General features: G+C 33.4%; 1 protein-coding gene across 1 annotated transcript in view; it reads right to left on the bottom strand.

Moving 5' to 3' along the window:
• The window catches only part of LOC132741850 (uncharacterized), a 61,559-nt gene extending 39,486 nt beyond the window's left edge, over window positions 1-22,073 (bottom strand). Inside the window, exons 1-6 of the mRNA XM_060730111.1 lie at window positions 21,775-22,073; window positions 20,494-20,838; window positions 17,298-17,370; window positions 16,918-16,991; window positions 16,329-16,382; window positions 5,801-5,869 (exon numbers count right to left, since the gene is read on the bottom strand). Coding sequence (XP_060586094.1) covers window positions 5,801-5,869; window positions 16,329-16,382; window positions 16,918-16,991; window positions 17,298-17,370; window positions 20,494-20,838; window positions 21,775-22,054 — 895 coding nt within the window. The 5' untranslated portion in view covers window positions 22,055-22,073. The remainder of the gene's footprint in view (window positions 1-5,800; window positions 5,870-16,328; window positions 16,383-16,917; window positions 16,992-17,297; window positions 17,371-20,493; window positions 20,839-21,774) is intronic.
• Between the last annotated feature and the right edge of the window lie 665 nt (window positions 22,074-22,738).

Below are 22,738 nucleotides of genomic sequence, written 5' to 3'. Positions count from 1 at the left end.
TTATACTCGACAACTATTACAAAACATATCTGAATATGGGGAAACTGTTCCCCGTTAGGATCGTACTGTACAGTACACAATGTACATGATAAGACAGCATGCTATCGGAAAAATTGTAATTCATTAAAATGTCATGTCTTGTCATAAAGAAACAAAGTAATGTTAAAATTCTTAAATTTCTTCAGCTGTTTGTCTTGTAATAAGCTTGGTTTCCAGTTATTTAATTCTGTTTTTTGGTTAAAAAATAGACCAAACCCGTTTAAATGGATAAACGTGACACCCATACACTTTGTGACTAACATTTAGAGGTTACATATACATTTATTGTTATCCTCAGTTAATAGGCAAACAAACAATAAATTCAATATGCATCATTCAACATTAAGAGCCATAACTTATTCTTAAAATGGAAAATTCTGTATCTTGCACTGGTCTTTAAAACACATAAACAGATGTGTCTAGAATGACTTTTTAGTGAATAGAATATATATAAACAAGGACATGTAAAGCACCGACACAAAAAATCAAATTTCGAAGACACAAGATGTGATACTATAACAACCCTAAACCTGCAGAATTTCTTAAATGGACTTGTCCAGCTTCCATTTTTGTCAGTAGTGTTGATATTTAAAGAACTCCACTGAAGTCCAAAAGCCTAAAATAATAAATTTTGAATTCTTTCTTAAATCAACTGGTACATTTAAATTTGAAACTGAGCAAAAGATGATATATAAATATACACAGTATTAAATTGATCATCAATTTTTATGCGATTTTTGGCCAATTGTGAAAAGCGTTTAAACGGTTTTCATTTATTAAGCCAATTTGCACAATAAAATTGATTTTTTCTGGGAAACGGAGTGAGCAAATGATCTGAAATTTTGTACATGAGTTATTGGTCTAGACATACATCTAGTTACACTAAAGTCTTGAAAAAATATTTTCCGTCCTTTCACTTCAACTAGAACTCCGCGAGTCGGATGTGTCGCCTTGTGAACAATATAGTTTAGGAGAAATGGCCAGGACAAGAAAATTAACAAAGGGCAATAACTCAAAATATAAGAAGTGCAGAGCAGCAGTTTCTTTGCACTGCACTTCTTATCAATAAGATATATCATCCTATGAAGTTTCAAGTCCATAGCTTTTATAATTTATGAGAAATGGCCTGGACAAAAATAAAGTATGAAAATTAATAAAGGGTAATAACTCAAAAATAAGAAATGCAGAGTACCGGTTCTTGTACACTGCACTTTTTCTTAATGAGATCTATCATCCTATGAAGTGTCATGCCCATAGCTTTTATACTTCAGGAGAAATGACCTGGACAAAAATAAAGTATGAAAATTAACAAAGGGCAATAACTCAAAAAATAAGAAATGCAGAGTACCGGTTCTTGGCAGTTCTTGTACAATGCACTTTTTCTTAATGAGATCTATCATCCTATGAAGTTTCAAGTCCATAGCTTTAATACTTCAGGAGAAATGGCCCGGACAAAAATAAAGTATGAAAATTAACAAAGGGCAATAACTCAAAAAATAAGAAATGCAGAGTACCAGTTCTAGTGCACTGCACTTTTTCTTAATGAGATCTATCATCCTATGATGTTTCAAGTCCATAGCTTTTATACTTCAGGAGAAATGGCCCGGATAAAAATAAAGTATGAAAATTAACAAAGGGCAATAACTCAAAAAATAAGAAATGCAGAGTACCGGTTCTTGCGCACTGCACTTCTTCTTAATGAGATCTATCATCCTATGAAGTTTCAAGTCCATGGCTTTTATACATTAGGAGAAATGGCCCGGATAAAAATAAAGTATGAAAATTAACAAAGGGCAATAACTCAAAAATTAGGAAGTGCAGAGTATCGGTTTTGTGCACTGCACTTCTTCTTAATGAGATTTATCATCATATGAAGTTTCAAGTCCATAGCTTTTATAGTTGAAGAGAAATGGCCTGGACAAAATTAAAGTATGAAAATTAACAAAGGGCAATAACTCAAAAATTAAGAAGTGCAGAGTACTAATTCTTGTGCACTGCACTTTGGGTTATTGAAAGAAGCATGCAAACCAAGTTTGAAGTGAATCAGACTTATAGTGACTGAGTTATGCTCCGGACAAGCTTTAGGGGACGCCGCCAACGACGCTGACAACGCCGACAAAAGTAATCCCTATATGTCACCTTTTCAAGGCGACACAAAAACCCTCAGTGGAGTTCCTTTAATATGAAAATCTTAAATTGGTCAGCCAACATTTTAGAGACTGGGGCAGATTTACCTGGCCCTACACTGGTTGTCGAAAACTAGTCACTTCCAGTTTCATGAGGTAAAAGGTTAAAAACTTTGCCACAGAGAAACAGTTTTATCTACAGGTCTTCCAAATTCAACCAATTATAATGATGGGTTTTTCTCACAATCAAAGTGGCCTCTAAAGCAACTAATCAGTTATTAGGTAGACCATGGGTAATGCATTACCTCCACTTTGAAGAGTATTCAAATAGGCTAAAATCACTTGTCAACTACAAATTGAGGGGCGTGGGTTCAAACCCCAGAAGGGGCAACTTTTTTTTCTTTCTTTTTTTTCTTTTTCACATGATTTATGTATCTCTCAGATCCCTTATGGAAGAAAACAGTGTTTGATTTAAATTATATAATTATTGTAGATATTTATTCGCTACATAATGTCAAATTTAATAGCAAATATGATACCAGATATTTTCAAAGTTTAATAAAACAAGAGCCACCGCCGGGCGGGGGCAACGCTCGACTTTTTACTTTTTCTAAACGCAAACATAGAAAGGTTTGTACATATATTAACGTTTCCTTTATATAAATTTAGTTGGTCTGTCTTGTCACATTAGTTTTCTTTATATATTTTGTATATATATGAATAGAAACATTAAGCATATTTCTAAAAATAGCAACAGTACGCAATTTCTTAAAATAGCAACATGACGCAATTTCTCAATATAGAAAAAATGACGCAATTTCTAAAAATACAAAAAATGACATAATTTCTAAAAATAAAAAAGTGATGCAATTTCTAAAAATAGCAACAATGATGCAATTTTCAAAAAATAGAAAAATTGACACAATTTCTAAAAATAGAAAAAAGGAAGCATTTCTAAAAAAAGAAAAAAATGACGCAATTTCTAAAAATACTAAAAATAGAAATTATGACGCAATATCTAAAAATAGAAATTATGACGCAATTTCTAAAAGTAGAAAAAATGACGCAATTTCTAAAAATAGCACCAATGACGCAATTTCTAAAAATAGAAATTATGACGCAATTTCTAAAAATAGAAATTATGACGCAATTTCTAAAAATAGAAAAAATGACGCAATTTCTAAAAATAGCACCAATGACGCAATTTCTAAAAATAGAAATTATGACGCAATTTCTAAAAATAGAAATTATTACGCAATTTCTAAATATAGAAAAAATGACACAATCTCTAAATTTAGAAACAATGACACATTTTCTAAAAATAGCAACAATGATACAATTTCTAAAAATAGCACCAATGATGCAATTTCTAAAAATAGAAATTATGACGCAATTTCTAAAAATAGAAAAAATGACGCAATTTCTAAAAATAGAAATTATGACGCAATTTCTAAAAATAGAAAAATAGACGCAATTTCTTATAATAGAAAAAATGACGCAATTTCTAAAAATAGAAATTATGACGCAATTTCTAAAAATAGAAATTATGACGCAATTTCTAAAAATAGAAAAAATGACACAATCTCTTAAATTAGAAACAATGACGCATTTTCTAAAAATAGCAACAATGACGCAATTTCTAAAAATAGCACCAATGATGCAGTTTCTAAAAATAGAAAAAATGATGCAATCACTAAAAATACTAAAAATAGAAATTATGACGCAATTTCTAAAAATAGAAAAAATGACGCAATATCTAAAAATAGCACCAATGACGCAATTTCTAAAAATAGAAATTATGACACAATTTCTAAAAATAGAAAAAATGACACAATCTTTAAAATTAGAAACAATGACGCAATTTCTCTAAATAGCAACAATGACGCAATTTCTAAAAATAGAAATTATGACACAATTTCTAAAAATAGAAAAAATGATGCAATCTCTAAAAATACTAAAAATAGAAATTATGACGCAATATCTAAAAATAGAAAAAATGATGCAATTTCTAAAAATAGAAATTATGACGCAATTTCTAAAAATAGAAAAAATGATGCAATCTCTAAAAATAGAAACAATGACGCATTTCTATAAAAGAAAACAATGACCCAATTTCTGTAAATAGAAACAATGACGCAATTCTATAAATAGAAACAATGACGCAATTCTATAAATAGAAACAATGACACAATTTTAGTTATTGTTGTTGTTGTTGTAAATATATATATATAGACACACACACACCAATAAATATTTAAATATGGTCATTTAATGCACAAATCTGAGAAAATTCAGTAATTTAACCTTCAAGGTCAAGGTCATTTAAGAGCCCAAGCAAAGTTGGGTTTGATAAACAACAAGGTCTGGTCCTTAAGAATGTTCTCTTATAATATGAAGTTGATCCCTTCAATAATAGCAAAGTTACAGTCAGTCCGCCAAAACAATGAAAATTTCAATAATTTGACCTTCAAAGACAATGTCATTAATGTGTGAAGGTCAAGTCTTTCAGTATATCTTTAACAGTAATCTTTGAAGATTATTATGTTCAAGTTTCAGGACAATCCATTCAAAAATAACAAACTTACAGCCAATAAAAGCCAAAAAATGAAAATTTTCAATAATTTGACCTTCAAAGTCAAGGTCATTTATGAGTGAAGGTCAAGGTCTGGCTGGTTATTTTTAAGGGATATCCTTAAAGATTATTATGTTCAAGTTTGAAGACAATCCATTCAAAATAACAAAGTTACAGCCAATAACAGCATGAACAAGCAAAAATTGGACTTTTAACCTTGAAGGTCAAGGTCATTTATGGATGAAGGTCAAGGTTAGTGTGGTCTACTGAAAGGTCTTGTCCCAAGGGTTGTTGTGGCCAAGTATGAAGACAATACACAAAGAAATAAAAAAGTTATGATCCAGGTACAAGTTTTCGGACGGCAACGGCAACGGCAACGGCAACGGCAACGCCGACCTGACTGTAGCAATACCTCTATTTTTTTTTCAAAAAAAAAAGTCGAGCTAATAAAAACTACACGGTAAAAGTATTTTGTATTTCGCATGATCAACCAATATACTTTTAAGAAAATTTAGGCAAACTTTGAAAACAGTCCCTCATTTTGGTAAATTTAAGGGATATTTTGAATAAAGCTTTTATATAGGGAAATGGTCAAATAAGTGTTTAAAGTGGGTTGGGTAGGCTAACATTTTTATACATATGAAAAACATTTTGTTTAGAAACAATCATTTTGCTCGTGTAATTTGTTACTTGAATGTTATTGTTTGTTTCTTAACAAAGAGCAATAGGACAACATTTTTCAAAATGATGATATTGTAGATTATTTAAAGTTTCCTCATTTCTGAAAAAAGCCCTTCTAATAGCAAAGTTTTAGTTCAGAAATATATCCATAACTCATAAACTACACAGTAAATTTCATTCAAATTTTGCATATGATACAGGTGACATTTAAGGTATATAACTGTCCTATGTTGTCAAATTTACAGTTTCTTATAGTGCCCATTACCCATGGTCTTCCTTAATTATAATATATAAGACAACAGTATATTTGAAAACCTTTCAACAGAGATAAATGGCTAAAAAAATAACAAAACACCCCAAAATAACCTTACTTTCTACTTACTTTTTTGTTTCCTTTTCCACAAGCAGCACAAAAAAATAATGAGTCCGATAACAACAACAACAACAACACCTGAAAATAATTACATTTGTACAAAACAGAATAACAAAAGGGTAAATTTAACTGAAACAGAAGTAGGTGATACATTTAATTATTTCTTACATTTATTTTTTCAAATGTACAGTTTCTCCTGTGAAAAAAAAGAAAAGATTCAAACTTCTGCATATAATCAATAAAACCGAGCCTGCAACAATTTTAATTTTGCAGTTTTGAATTTTCTTTAGGGATTCTATTTCTTTCTCTATTCTTAAGAAGATACCATTTAATTTAGTAAAGAAGAAGATTAAAACCTGAACTCTCGATGACAAGGAACAAGTAATATTGTAAACTATAAACAAAAGCAGATATAAAATCTAACTCTTAAACTGATATCACAAGGTTCATATTTGTATCTGAAAATAGCTCATGTGTAAATCATTACTGGTTGCTATTGCTAAGGGAAAACAACAGTTAAAAAAGATTTGTACATATATAAGGAAAATGATCCCCCCCCCCCCCCCACCCGATGGCAGCAATTTTGACCCCCGGCTTTATTTGAATAAACGTTGGTAGACTTCATAGATGATGTTTCATTTGACTATATATAACCTCTAGCCTGTCTTTGGTAATTAAAAAATGATGTTTTGTTTTTACTATAATACAAACAAGGCAAATCAATGACCCCTTAGGGCGGCCAATTTTGACCAAGAGGGCTTTTTTTTGAAAAAACTTGTAGACAACTCTCTTAGAAGATGTTTCATGCTTAATATATAAGCTCTAGCTATTTGGGTTTTTTTAAAAGAAGATTTTTTTAAAGTTTTTACTATATATACATATAAGGAAAATCAATGACTCCCCAGGGCCAGGCCAATTTGAGACCAGGGCTTTTATTTGAAAAAAACTTGGTAGACACTCACTAGAAGATGTTTCATGCCAAATATCTAAGTTCTAGCTCTTTGGTTTTATAAAAGAAGATTTTTTAAATTTTTCTTTTGGTTGCCATGGCAACCAGATGGAATTAAATTCTTTGAACAATTTTCAAAGGCGACCATCAAAGGAACATTCCTGTAAAGTTTTGATGAAATTGGCTTCGTAGTTTATGAGGAGAGTCATTTATAGTTAAAGGTTATGGACAGACGACAGACAAATTGTGATTACTCAAAAATAACATTTTTAAAATAAATTCCAATTTCATTATAGAAATACTTCTGAAACCAAGACCCTAAACTTATTAATCTAATCACATGATGAAGCTATTGATAATGAACATATATTTGAAGTTTGAAGTAAACCCCTGAAGAAATAAGAAAGTTATAGAATAAATAAGGAAAATTCTAAGGTTAAGGGGGAAATAATTCTAGAAATATTGCTGCTGGATTTATACACCTTGTCATATTATTATGATATGGGAGTTTGAAATTTGAATAAAATCCTTTAAGAAATGACGAGGGTAAAGTAAAAAAAAAATTCTAGAAAAATATTTAAGTTCAAGTCTGGAATAGTCAAGCCAGAGTTATGAAATTTCTCATACATGCTGTGGGTCATGATAAGGAACATATACTTGAAGTTTGAAGTAGATATCTTAAGAAATATAGAAGTTATAGAAACAAGAGCTGTCAGTAAGACCGCTTGATTGACTTTTTTCATGAAAATTCTGATGATTTTGATGCTATAGATTTAAACCTTGCCACATATGATGTGGTTGATGCTCAGGAACATATACTTAAAGTTTGAATAAAAACAGTTGATACCTTAAAGATCCTGTATGTTTTGTGATTGATATTGTTACTGTCTGTATACCACACTTGCAAAAAAATATATATGTATATAATTATGCAAGTAAAACAATTTTCAAACATCGAAGAATATGTAAAATGTGTACTGCAAATATTTAAGCACATTATATTTAATCAATAAATTATATGCATTCATTTCTTATTAGAAAATTTGACTTAGAATTTATAGAAAATAAATTTCTAATTATCTTCCTTTATTTACATGAAATATTAAAATCGGTAATATCTTTATAAATAATGCTTATTGGAACTTACAATATTGACAAATCTTAATTTGAGCATCATATTTATGAAATAAAACCATGAAAAAAATGTGTTACAGGATCTTTAAGAAATGAAGAAGTTAAAATAAAAAATATTTCATTGCACAAAAAACTTGAATCAGAAATCTGGACATGGTCGCAGTACTGGGTGAGTAGGAATGTGTTCTCCATATTTTATCTCTATTTTTGCCATAGCAACCAGTTTTCAACATAGGAAGAAAACAAGAGCTGTCGGTAGGACAGCAACGCTCGACTATTCTTAGTGCTTGATAGTAAAACAAGAGCTGTCGGTAGGACAGCAACGCTCGACTATTCTTAGTGCTTGATAGTAAAAAAAAGTGCTTGATACAGTTAACTCCTCCTGTTTACAGGTTGGGGTCATGATGGTGAACAAGTGTGCAAAGTTTCAAAGCCATAGTCAATGGACTTTGAAAATATTTGAACTATTACAAAAACTTTAACGTAAATTCTAAGTCGAAAAAGGGGCATAATTCTGTCAAAACGTTTGATAGAGTTACCTCTTCCTGTTTAAAAGTTTTGGGCATGATGAACAAGTGTTCAAAGTTTAAAAACCTATTTGTCAATGGACATTGAAAATATTTGAGGTATTAAAAAAACTTTAACATAAATGGTTATGCCGACGCCGACACTGACGCTCGGGTGACTACAATAGCTCTACTTATTCTTATCGAATAGCCGCGCTAAAAATGTGCATAATTTCCATACTGCCATCTATCTATGGTTTCATAAAAAAAATTTCAGCACTACTCTGGAAATGATGGTATCCAGTTTTTGCCGACGGACTGACAGACAAAGGGCTGGACATTCCAACAAGACAGTACTTATGTTGCTACTCCATTGTTTTCTAAGTCACATAAATAACAAGAGGGCCTAAGGGGCCCTGGATCGCTCACCTGGGAAATAGGTTAAACAGTCAAAGTTGAGCCCCTTTTCACCCCAGAAGAAATAGCGATAATTAAAACATTGCGTAAAACACCAGATTTACAGTACATATAAACAAAATCAATGACCCCCGGGGCAAGGCCAATTTTGACCCTAGGGGCTTTATTTCAACAAACATGGTAGATATACACTAGAGCATGATTCATGCCAAATATCTAAGCTCTTACTCTTTTGGATTTTAACAAGAAAATTTTTAAAGTTTATACTATATACATATATATATATGGGGAAAATCAATGAACCCCTGCAGCGGGGCCAATTTTGACCCTAGGGCTTTTATTTTTATATGAACAAACTTAAAAGATATCCACTAGAAGACGTTTCATGCCAAATATCTAAGCTCTGGCTCTTTTGGATTGTCACAAGAAGATTTTTTACTTTATACACATAAGGAAAATCAATGACCCTGGGGCAGGGCCAATTTTGACCCTAGGGCATTTATTTGAACACACTTGGTAGACATCCACTAGAAGATGTTTCATGCGAAATATCTAATCTATAGCGTTTGGATTGTCACAAGAAGATTTTTAAAATTTTTACTTATATATCATAAGGGAAAATAAATGACCCCCTGGGCCGCGTCAATTTTGTCCAAAGAGGTTTTATTTGAACAAGGCAGTCTGAAGGACAGCTAAATCCCCTTCAGCAGTGAACATGAATGTGTACTTCTTGACCTGTTACCAGCCACAATCATGATGTTATATAATGCCATGCATATCATAAGCACATAGTCTCATGATGGTGATTATTTGTGCCATGATATTTGAAATCTTCCATAAAGTAAAAAAAGTTATGGAGAACATATAACCTTGACATTGGGGGCAGCAACCTGGATGTTGAACTCTGTAGATTGTGTCATGGTGGGGATCACTTGTGCCAAGTAATTTTAAACCCTTTAAATTGTCAATAAGTTATACAGTGGAAATGAAAAATAGATGTTTTTTACATTAGACCTTTGAGTGTGACCCTGTCACCTTAAGGGTTGTGTCTTGATTATTGTGCTCTGCCAATGGTGTCATAATGTTGATCATTTCTGCCAAGTTATCTTACAAATATTGCAGCGGTTTAAATGTAATGGACAGACACGAAATGTAGACTTCTTAACAGTTGACCTGTAAGTGTGACCTTGACCTTGGGTGTAGCAATTCAATTATTGCGCTCTGCAAATCGTCTTATAATGGTGATCACTCGTGCCAAGTAATTTAAAAAAAACTTTTCAGCTGTTTCAAGTTATGGAGTGGACACAATTTGTACACCTTTTAACACTTGATCTTTAAATGTGACCTTGACCTTGGGGATATCAATCCAATTATTGGGCCGACTGCACATTGTCTAATAATGGTCATCACTTATGCCAAGCTATTTAAAAACTTCAGCGGTTAAAAAGTTATGGAGGGGACATGAAATGTAGACTTTAATACATTTGACCTTTAAGTGTGACCTTGACCTTGGGAATGGTAACCCAATTATTGCCCGCTGCCCATGTTCTTATAATGGTGATCAATTGTGCCAAGTTATCTTTTAAAAAACTTCAACGATTAAAAAGTAATGGAGCGGATATGAAATGTAGACTTTTTAACATTATTCCTTAAAGTGGGACCTTGACCTTTTGGGTAGCAAGCCAATTATTACGCTCTGCTGGTCATCTTATAATTGTGACAACTTATTTCAAAAAATTTTCAGCGGTTAAAAAACTTACGGAGCGGTAACAAAATATAGACTTTTAATATGAAAAGAAGACTTTTTAACATTTAACCTTTAAGTGTGACCTTGGGGTGGCAACCCAATCATTGCGCTCTGCACATCGTCTGATTAATGTTAATACTTGTGACAAGTTAATTTAAAAAAATTTCAGCAGTTTAAAAGTTATGGAGCGAACATGAAATGTAGACTTTTTATCATGAAATGAAGACTTTTAAACATTTGACCTTTAAGTGTGACCTTGACCTTGGGAGTAGCAACTTAATTATTGCACTATGCACATTAACTTATTTTGGTGATCACTTGTGGCAAGTTATTTAAACAAGAGCCCGGTTTGAGCCGGGTGATGCTCCCCGAATAGGTTTTGGACACAGGAAAGTACACCTCTTGTAGTTTCAGAGTTATGTCCCTGGAAGTTCAAAGTTAGGAAAGGCACAGTTACTGTTCTTTGCACTGCACTTCTAAATCACTGTTATCTATCAACTTACAAAGTTTCTTGTTGATATCTCTTATGTTTTCCTAGTTATGTTCCGGACAACTTCAAAAAGTAAAAATAAACAAAGGGAAATAACTCCAGAATTAGGCAAGGCAGAGTAATGATTCTCATGCACTGCACTTCAAACCCATTGAAATACATCTACCTACAAAGTTTCATGTTAATATCTCTTATAGTTTTACAGCTATGTCCAGTACAACATTTTTCTAAAAGGGGAGATAATTCAAAAATGAGGCTTAACAGAGTAATGGTTCTTTTGCACTGCACTTCTATTCAATGAGATCTATCTACCTACAATGTTTCATCTTGATATCTCTTATAATTTTAGAGTTATGTTCTGGACAAAGTTCAGTGTTAAAATTTACAAAGGGCAATAACTCCTAAATTAGGACAAAAAGAGTTATTGTTCTTATGCACTGCACATCTACCCATTGAGATCTATTCACCTACAAAGTTTCATGTTGATATCTCTTATAGTTTTAGAGTTATGCCCCGGACAAGATTTGTCTATAAGGGTAGATAATTAAAAAATGAGGCTTAACAGAGTTATGGTTCTTTTGCACTGCACTTCTATTCAATGAGATCTATCTACCTACAATGTTTCATCTTGATATCTCTTATACTTTTAGAGTTATGTTCCGGACAAAGTTCAAAGTGTTGAAATTAACAAAGGGCAATAACTCTAAAATTAGGACAAAAAGAGTTATTGTTCTTATGCACTGCACATCTACCCATTGAGATCTATTCACCTACAAAGTTTCATGTTGATATCTCTTATAGTTTTAGAGTTATGCCCCGGACAAGATTTTTCTATAAGGGGAGATAATTAAAAAATGAGGCTTAAAAGAGTTATGGTTCTTTTGCACTGCACTTCTACTCAATGAGATCTATCTACCTACAATGTTTCATCTTGATATCTCTTATACTTTTAGAGTTATGTTCCGGACAAAGTTCAAAGTGTTGAAATTAACAAAGGGCAATAACTCTAAAATTAGGACAAACAGAGTTATTGTTCTTATGCACTGCACATCTACTCATTGAGATCTATTCACCTACCAAGTTTCATGTTGATATCTCTTATAGTTTTAGAGTTATGCCCCGGACAAGATTTTTCTATAAGGGGAGATAATTCAAAAACCGGGCAAAATAGAGTTATGGTTCTTTGACACTGCACTCCCCCTCAATGCCCTCTACCACTGTATGAAGTTTAAACAAATTATCTCCAAGGGTTTTCAAGTTATGCTCCGGACAAGAAAACGGACGGACAGACGGACGGACGGACAGACGGACAAGGTGCCGACAATATGCTCCCCCGAAATTTTTCGGGGAGCATAAAAAAACAAGCAAATTCGTTGAATTTATATCCCCCGCCGAGTACTGGTTATTACTAACACAACAACTGAAGACATAAGGCTTTATTTATATATTTTTCATGGCATAAACAGTAATATTCTTTGAACTTGATAAATATTCAGGGCAATAACAGAGCCATAACTCTGTGTTAAATAGTAATATCTGGAAATGCCAATAAGATGTATGCATACTGCATAACTAATCAAGGGCCATAAATCTGAGTTATAAGTGTCTGACCTGAACAAGGCGACGATATGCCCATCTCCTCTTGGTATTGAAGGTTCCAATAAAGTTTCATTGAATTCCAGCCAGTAGTTGCAGAGAAGTAGCGCAGAAACGAATATTTTTCTATATGCATACTGCATAACTAATCAAGGGCCATAACTCTGAGTTAAAATGTCTGACCCCAACAAGGCAATGATATGCGCATCTTCTCTTGGTATTGAAGGTTCCCATAAAGTTTTGTTGAATTCCAGCCAATAGTTGCAGAGAAGTAGCGCGGAAACGATTTTTGCTCTATATGCATACTGCTAAAATAACTAATCAAGAGCCATAACTCTGAGTTAAAGTGTCTGACCCAAACAAGGTGACGATATGCGCAACTCCTCTTGGTATTGAAGGTTCCAATAAAGTTTTGTTGAATTCCAACAGTAGTTGCAGAGAAGTAGCATGGAAATGATTTTTGCTCTATATGCATACTGCATAACTAATCAAGGGCCATAACTCTAAGTTAAAGTGTCTGACCGGAATAAGGCGACAATATGCGCATCTCCTTTTGGTATTGAAGGTTCCCATAAAGTTTCGTTGAATTCCAGCCAGTAGTTGCAGAGAAGTAGCGCGGATTTGATTTTTACTCTATATGCATACTGCATAACTAATCAAGGGCCATAACTCTGAGTTAAAGTGTCGGACCGGAACAAACCGACGATATGCCCATCCCCTCTTGATATTGAAGGTTCCCATAAAGTTTCGTTGAATTCCAGCCAGTAGTTGCAGAGAAGTAGCGCAGAAACTATTTTTACTCTATATGCATACTACATAACTAATCAATGGCCATAACTCTGAGTTGAAGGGTCTGACTGGAACAAGCTGACGATATGCGCATCTCCTCTTGATATTGATGATTCCCATAAAGTTTCGTTGAATTCCAGCCAGTAGTTGCAGAGAACTAGTCCGGAACGAAATTCGGACGGACAGACGGACGGACGGACGTACGGACAACGCCAAAACTATATCCCCCTCCCGATTCCATCGGCGGGGGATAAAAAATAATTGAGGAGTTAAAAGTTATAGAGCGGACACAAAATGTAGACTTTTTTATAAAATGAAGACTTTTAAACATTTGACCTTCAAGTGTGACCTTGATTTTGGAGGTAGCAATCAAATTATTGCGCTCTGCACATTGTCTTATTATGGTGATTACTTGTGCCAAGTTATTTCAAAAAAATTTCAGTGGTTTTAAAGTTATGGAGCAGACAGGAAAGTGTTACGGACCGACAGACAGACAGATGGACAGACGGCCTTCCGACCAAATAGGGATAATGGGCCATTTCTATTGTTATTTTCTTTTGTTTAATAGAGGGCCATGGCCCTTTATTCTATTGTTACAAATGAACTCTATTGTTCTCTTTTGTTCTGTTTTCAGTTAGATGGCCCCCTATCCCTATTCGGTAGTGTGGACAGACTGATAGACGGAGGGCATTCCTATAACAAACTTGGTTGACATCCACTGGAAGATGTTTCATACAAAATATCTAAGCTCTACCTCTTTTGGATCTTTACAAGAAGATTATTGAAGTTTTCACTATATACATATAAGGAAAATCAATAACCCCTTGGGCGAGGCCAACTTTGACCCTAGGACATTTATTTGAAGAAACTTGGTTGGCATCCACTAGAAGAGCTTTCATGCCAAATATCTAAGCTCTAGCTCTTTTGGTTTTTTAAAAGCAGATTTTTTGCAACCAGAGTTCTTGATGGAATTTACTTCTTTGAACAACTTTGATAGAGCTTCATACAAGGAACGTCCCCTGCAACGTTTCAACAAATTTGGCCAAGTTGTTTAGTAGAAGAAGTTCTTTAAGAAATTGTTGACACACAGACAGACGATGGACAATTGGCCATCACAAAAGCTCACCTTGAGGACATTGTCCTCAGGTGAGCTAAAAAAATCCACATTAAAGGATTAAGATAAATGACATCAAAGAACTAGAAAATGTGTCATCATGCCACGGATGCCCCCGCATGCAGCCAAAATTTCAAATGTTATAATATTTAGTTCCAAATTTGTTTGTACAAATTATTTTTTTCATTCTAAGTTCAAAGCCCTTAAACTTTTCAATGTTAACACAAACCATTTATATACAATGTTCAAAGCACTGAAATTAGTCTTAACCTTTTGAAAATAGCATATTGCATATTTGTAGCCAAAATAATGGCTATATACATTTCAACAAAAGTATGAGTGCTGAAACTGAAAGTTCAAAATTTTTCCAACATTCAGGAAAGATAAGTTTGTCCAAAATCATTGAACCACGACCAAATTCAAACTTAAACTGCTTATTCCTAAGATGTATCTATATTATTTTCAAAGTGAAAGGGACATAACTCTGCCAAAAAATCATCAAACCATGACCAAATTCCAACTTGACCTGCACATTCCTTTGACATATCCATATGTCAATTTTGAGTTGAATATGTAACACTGTTGGGTTGATAATGAACAGAAACTGTAAATTTCATATCATTTTCAAAGTGAAAGGGGCATTACTCTGCCAAAAATCATTGAACCATGACCAAATTCGAACTTGGCCTGTGCATTCCAAAATCATATCTATATGTCAAATTTGAGTTGAATGTGTAATACTGTTGGGGAGATAATAAACGGAAACTGAAAATTTCATATTATTTTCAAAGTAAAAGGGGCATAACTCTGCCAAAAATTAAAAGAACCATGACCAAATTCGACCTTGACCTGTATTTTCTCATGACATATCCATATGTCAAGTTTGAGTTGAATGTGTTGTACCATTGGGGAGATAATGAATGGAAACTGAAAATTTCATATTATTTTCAAAGTGAAAGGGGCATAACTCTGCCAAAAATCATTGAACCATGACCAAATTTGAACTTGACCTGCACATTCCTTTGACGTATCCATATGTCAAGTTTGAGTTGAATGTGTTGTACCATTTGGGAGATAATGAACGGAAACTGAAAATTTCATATTATTTTCAAAGTGAAAGGGGCATAACTCTGCCAAAAATCATTGAACCATGACCAAATTTGAACTTGACCTGCACATTCCTTTGACGTATCCATATGTCAAGTTTGAGTTGCATGTGTTGTACCATTGGGGTGTAAATGAACGGAAACTGAAAATTTCATATTATTTTCAAAGTAAAAGGGGCATAACTCTGCCAAAAATCATCGAACCATAACCAAATTTGAACTTGACCTGTATTTTCTCATGACATATCTATATGTCAAGTTTGAGTTGAATGTGTTGTACCGTTGGTGAGATAATGAATGGAAACTGAAAATTTCATATTATTTTCAAAGTAAAAGGGGCATAACTCTGCCAAAAATCATTGAACCATGACCAATTTCAAACTTGACCTGTATTTTCTCATGACATATCTATAAGTCAAATTTGAGTTCAATATGTGCAACAGTTATTAAGATAATGAATGGAAACTGATGATGACGGAAGGACGGAATGACGGAACAGGGTAACACTACATATGCCCCTGCCATTATATGGCGGGGGCATAAAAAGTACAGTTACCTTATCATTGTTCCTCAGGTAAATATCAAAATGGTTGTGAATATTAATTGGCTCACAGTAAGCAAAAGCCAAACTAAAGAAACAAGAGTTTTACAATAAATTCACATAATTATTATACATAAAAGATACTTACCACCAATAATCACAAAAATGTATCTTGATGTCCAAGACTGATTTTTGTTGCCTTCTGTAAAATCAACAAGATTGCATTTGTGAACACATGCTATGACACTGCATTAACACAACACTTAATAGTAGGAACAGAAGTAGATCTTTTTTTTTTTGTTTCTATACAATTGAACTTTGCCATAATACAGTAGTTTCTTGTGAATTTAGGGGTCAAGGTCAGATGTGTACAAAGACCAAAGTATAACAAGAATCGGTTGAACCGGTTGATGCTCCCCGAATAGGTTTTGGAAAAGTATACCTCTTGTAGTTTCAGAGTTATGTCCCGGAGAAAGTTCAAAGTGCAGTTATTCCAAACTTAGGCAAGACAGAGTAACTGTTCTTTGCACTGCTCATCTACCCAATGATATCTACCTAACATGGCCACCAATGCCTTGGTGTGTACAATAGCTCTCCCTATTTCTCGAATAGTTGTGCTCAAAATAATAGCTGTGTACTTTGTAAGGCTAATTTCTTAATGTTCTTTAAACCAATATATTTTATTCTTTTTTAAAATTGTATTACAAAATGATAATAGGGATAAAAATATTACTGACCAGTAGTGCTCTGAAATACAGTGGTAAGCTGTGTTGTGAGGTATTTTCCATCCACATTAACTGGGTTAATTGATCTATAGATAAACAATAATAATTATATAAGTCCTTGTCATATTGCATGTTAACCTACCATAAATATTCATTGGTTAATACTTGTAAAGTTTATATTATCCATGTAAATAAAAAAATTGATAAATATTTTTTGTTTGTTTTATTTCTCTTCAGAGAAAGGAATTGTGAAGTATTATAAATCTGTTATAAAAACGTTTCCGAGATTGTATGGTTCAGGCTGTAAACTATATAAACACTTGTTTGCTATATAAAACAATATAATCTTTGTTGTGTGGGGGTATAACAATGAAATCTTCAAATTAACTTACTGTGGTTTACAAATGAAATTATCATGGTCATCCCTTACATATCCAACAAAACAGGGCTCAACGCAGCTGCTATCTGTAACCAAATAGAAACCATGTCAGTCATACGAAATATATTGTTATTATAATATCAAAACTCCTGAAAGAGACATATATAAACAAAAACCGGTTGAACCTGGTGGTGCTCCCAGAGAAGGTTTTGGACACAGGAAAGTATAAAAAAAAGGAACAAAGGGCAAAAAGTCCAAAATAAGGCAAGGCGGAGATATGTTTATTTGCACTGCACTTCTATTCAATGAGATTTATCTATCTATAAAGTTTCCTGATGATATCTCTTATACCGTATAAGTGGTTTTTTTCTGCGGGCTCCAAATTCTGCGGTTTTTCCAAATTTTGGCATGTTTTTATTTCTGCGGACTTTATTTCTGCGGCACATTCTTTGGACAAAACGTGATTTAATTTCTGCGAATCTCCTTATCTAAGTCTAAGTAACATTACGCTATTTAATTTTCATGTACACATTCGCATTTGTTCATCGTCGTCACCACAAAACTGTACAGTAACTACAAACAATTATATTGTTTGCTTGCAAACAAATATAATGCGCAACAAAAGAAAGGTATGCATCTTTTGACAGCGTGAAATGACGTGTGAAAAATAAACCTCCGGTCAAGTAGCTTTAATTTAATACCGTAAATCAGATGACAATTAAAGTATACGACAATTATTTAGCAGTATAAGGGTTGAAATGGTTTGAATGATTTAGTGATAAACAAACCTTTAGCGTATCGACAAACACTATAAATTATATGCTGTTTAAATACCTTTATTCTTAAGTTAAAATAATTAACAATAAGTTCATCCTTACAAACACAGAATACATACTTAGCAGACAGCAGTTTTATTCAACTTGAAAACCCGCTAACCGTTATAATCCGTTAGTCGTTATTACTTTAGATGAAACAGGTCATAATGCAGTGCACATAATTATAGTACCAGGTTAAAAAACAACAAGGAACATCGCAATGCGATGCAACCAGGTTTTCAGCAAAATATTTCACAGAAGCTTTGTCATGCAGGGGCATTTGTTTTAAAGTGAACGCCCGCCCGCACACCCAAAATCACAAAACCCCGATGATATGCACAAGGAATCTTGATGAGAAAGCTTCTGTGAAAGTTTGTCAAAATAGTTTGTAGGAAGAGGTGTGCAAATAAGAATTTGTTCACTTTATATTCTATATATGGAACAAAAACAATATATTTCTATATAAGGGAAAAAAATAAATGGCCATAATTAGGTCAAACATTATCAAATCTCATAACCCTGACAACATGCAGCAAGAGTTGATGACAAAGCTTCTGTGAGAGTTTTGTCAAAATCCCTAGAGAATTGTAGGAGTTGCGCACAGAATTGCGCAGAGAAGAAGTGTTTCACTATATATATTCTGTATAAGGAAAAAAAAACAAAGGGCCATAATTAGGTAAAAAATTATCTAATCACAAAACCCCGACAATATGTGCTATGGCACTTGATGACAAAGCTTCTGTGAAAGTTTGGTCAAAATCCATGAGAAATGTAGGAGAAGTTGCGCACTGTAGAAATTGTTCACTATTATATTCTGTATAAGGAAAAAAATACACAAAGGGCCATAATTTCGGTAAAATATTATCCAATCACAAAACCCCGACAATATGTGCCAGGCACTTGATAACAAAGCTTCTAAGAAAGTTTGGTCAAAATCCGTTGAGAAATGTAGGAGAGAGTTGCGCACAGAAGAAATTGTTCACTATATATTCTCTATAATGAAAAAAAACAAAGGGCCATAATTAGGTCCAATATATACCAATTGCAAAACCCTGACAATATGTGTCAGGGCACTTGATGACAAAGCTTCTGAGAAAGTTTGGTCAAAATCCGTTGAGAAATGTAGGAGGAGTTGCGCACAGAAGAAATTGTTCACTATATATTCTATATAAGGAAAAAAAAACAAAGGGCCATAATTAGGTCAAATATTATCTAATCGCAAAACCCCGACAATATGCGCCAGGGCACTTGATGACAAAGCTTCTGTGAAAGTTTGGTCAAAATCCGTTGAGAAATGTAGGAGGAGTTGCGCACAGAAGAAATTGTTCACTATATATTCTATATAAGGAAAAAAAACAAAGGGCCATAATTAGGTCAAATATTATCTAATCGCAAAACCCCGACAATATGCGCCAGGGCACTTGATGACAAAGCTTCTGTGAAAGTTTGGTCAAAATCCGTTGAGAAATGTAGGAGGAGTTGCGCACAGAAGAAATTGTTCACTATATATTCTATATAAGGAAAAAAAACAAAGGGCCATAATTAGGTCAAATATTATCTAATCGCAAAACCCTGACAATATGCGCCAGGGCACTTGATGACAAAGCTTCTGTGAAAGTTTGGTCAAAATCCGTTGAGAAATGTAGGAGGAGTTGCGCACAGAAGAAATTGTTTACGCCCGCCCGCCCGTCCGCCGACATACCTCAATCTAATAACCAGTTTTTTCCTTCGGAAAACCTGGTTATAAACACAGAAAAATATTCTGCGGTTTTTATTTCTGCGGTGCTGAAACTAACCGCAGAAAACGCAGAAATAAAGTCACCGCAGAAAAAACCACTTATACGGTAGTTTCAGAGTTATGTCCCGGGTAAAATTCAGAGTGTAAAAATGAACAAAGGGCAATAACTCCAAAATTAGACAAGGATTTGGAAATTTTTCGGGTAGCATAAAAAATTTGACTAGGGGTGTGGATAGTCAGATTAGTGACGATCCCATCCGATCCGAGATTCAGCACTTAAGATTCACAAATCGAACCACGAATCTTTTTTTTTCAAGACACCCATAAAAACATAAACATAAGTTTTGAAAAAATGTTTATTTCATGTATTTTCAAACAATACTAAACATTAAACATATATGGTTTATGTTTTTATTCTTTGCACCAATTTTTTGAAACCAATTACTTCCTAGTTCAGCATCATGGTAAATGGTTTTAACCGGTAAATTGTATTTAGGTAAACGTCCCATAATTTATACTCAAATCATTGAGTTATAAATCATCAAATTATATGTTTCTGTTTTGGAGCGTAAAAATTATATGTTTAAAGTAAATCTCCATGAAAACTTATCAAAGCATTTTTTATACAGTCATTCAAAAACAAAATTGGATCTTACTTGGCAGAGGCATCATTCCCTTACTGCAAGGATCACTATCATTGACATGTATACAATATGGACCATAATAATGTATGAAACTATCATCATAAGGAAACAAGAAGCTGTTGTCTGGATTGTAGTAGCCTGCTGTATAGTTGCAATAAACCTTGGGGGGTTCAACCGAACTTCCGTTAGAGTATATGACAAATTCTTCCGGCAAGCCAGTAAAGTCACCACGATTACCTTTACACGCATTTGTACAGTTTGAGGAATGTTGCTGGTATCTATCTTGTGGACATGGTGTTACTGTCATCACTACCTTTGTATGATCATTATTGTCTATAGTAAACACCCCTTTTGTGCCTGTAAAGTATAAAGTACATGTTGTGTAAAAGGCTAAGTGCATTCATTTTAGGTAACTGGTTACAAGAAAATCAAACTTGATCACCTTTATTAACAAAAGAAAAAAAACATTATTTTTAGAAATTTCTATGAATGTAACTTGAGTTATCACATTAAGGATATATGGGGCACAAGTGTAATTAAAACAAAATTACACTAGTGTCTTACACTATCATTTGTGTTATATACAGCACACGTCAATGAAAATTTACTCTCCTTATTTTGAATATGTGATAAATAGAATATTATATTTGATTAGATTCAATACTAAATTTACTGAACTTGATAAATCCAAAACCATTTATACACTAATACCTGTATAGACCCCACCCACTTCACCTCCATCTCTAAAAATGAATAGGCACTGTAACTGTATTTTTTTAATTAGTTTTCTTTTTTTCTCATAAACACTGGATAAAATGTCCTAAGGACACTTAGGTCATAAGTTCCAATGTCATAAAATTCAGTCAGCCTCAATAAAGGTGTCAGATTATATACTTGGAATCATGATGATCAAGCTTTCAATACCTTACACTGGGTTGGCTTAAAACGAGGAATAATTAGTCATAATACAAAATCTATGCTAGAAATATGGGCCTTAATGTCACTGGCTTGAAATAATGACTTCAAAGACATTTTTAATGTTTTAAATCTTATGTTTGATAGTTAATGAGAAATAATTTATAAAGTTGTACAAAATTTAAGAACCTCAGCTTTGATATCCCTGTGTTGTGCCTAATGCAGAAGAGTCTAAATATCAGGTTTAGTAAAATCAGTACCTGGTACTCAAGCTAAAAACAGCAATATCTTGAAAACATTCTTGAATTAAATATAACTGACATAATGAATTATACTAAATATTGTTGAAATTTGTAAAGAACGCATCTAGTTAATTACCAGGTTCACACTTTAATGAAGCAGGTGCACAAAATTCTGTAATTGGTTCACCATCTTCATTCTCCAAACAAATGTACCTCTCACCGTCAAGACAACTGTGTTTACAATGAGAGTGCCACAATTCATAATTTCTCTGGGGAGGACATGATTTTGATGTGCTACAGGTAGATCTAGTTGATATGAGCCGATCCAATTTTCTCTTTTCCGGTAAGATGTCACAAAGTAATGGCACACGAATAAGAAGGCAAAACAAAACAAAAGTCTTAATGTTTCTTTCCATTCTTCCTTTTAAAGAAAAGTTTTCCTGAAAATTGAAAGAAAATTTGTGTTAGAAATTAATGTAAAATAAAATATCAATAAAATAATGCAGATGAAATCTTTTTTATCACATATCTAACTTTCTCCAAAATACTTCTTTTAAACTTTGTTTATTTAATTAAAAAATACTGTATTTTATGTAGTTATACTTATATATATATATATATATATATATATATATATATATATACTATATATATATATATATATATACAGTCACATTCCTCCATTTACGGGGCATCGGTCTATTTGAGACCATACTTGTGGGGTTTATATTTAATGTGGGGCATACATAAGGCCTCGCAACTCTGGCATGTTTAACCCATTACTTCATATACACGCCTTTTAACGCCTTTATTCACCCCCCCCCTTTTTATTGTCTCAAATGATGAAAAAATGCCTTATTTAGGGCCCAAACACTTGTTTTTGTTTGAGAAATGTTGTTAAAAAAAGTGACCTCTTTTTCGGCGCGGCTCCCCAACCAAAAGATACATCAGGGGGTTGCCAGAAGGGGGATGTGCCCCCTTCTGTTTGGGGGGTTTGAAGGGGGGCAGAGTCCCCCTCATCGCCAAGAAAATTTTGGACTTGTGAGAGGCTGTAAATGACCCCAGATTGATCATAAGGTAACGTGTAACCAACGCTGAAA

Source organism: Ruditapes philippinarum, unplaced genomic scaffold (assembly GCF_026571515.1).
Source record: "Ruditapes philippinarum isolate M1 unplaced genomic scaffold, ASM2657151v2 ctg2696_1_1_1_1, whole genome shotgun sequence".
In the NCBI taxonomy this organism is placed as follows: Eukaryota; Metazoa; Mollusca; class Bivalvia; order Venerida; family Veneridae; genus Ruditapes; species Ruditapes philippinarum.
The sequence above is the reverse complement of the archived record's forward strand: the minus strand, read 5'-3'. Positions and strand labels throughout refer to the sequence as shown.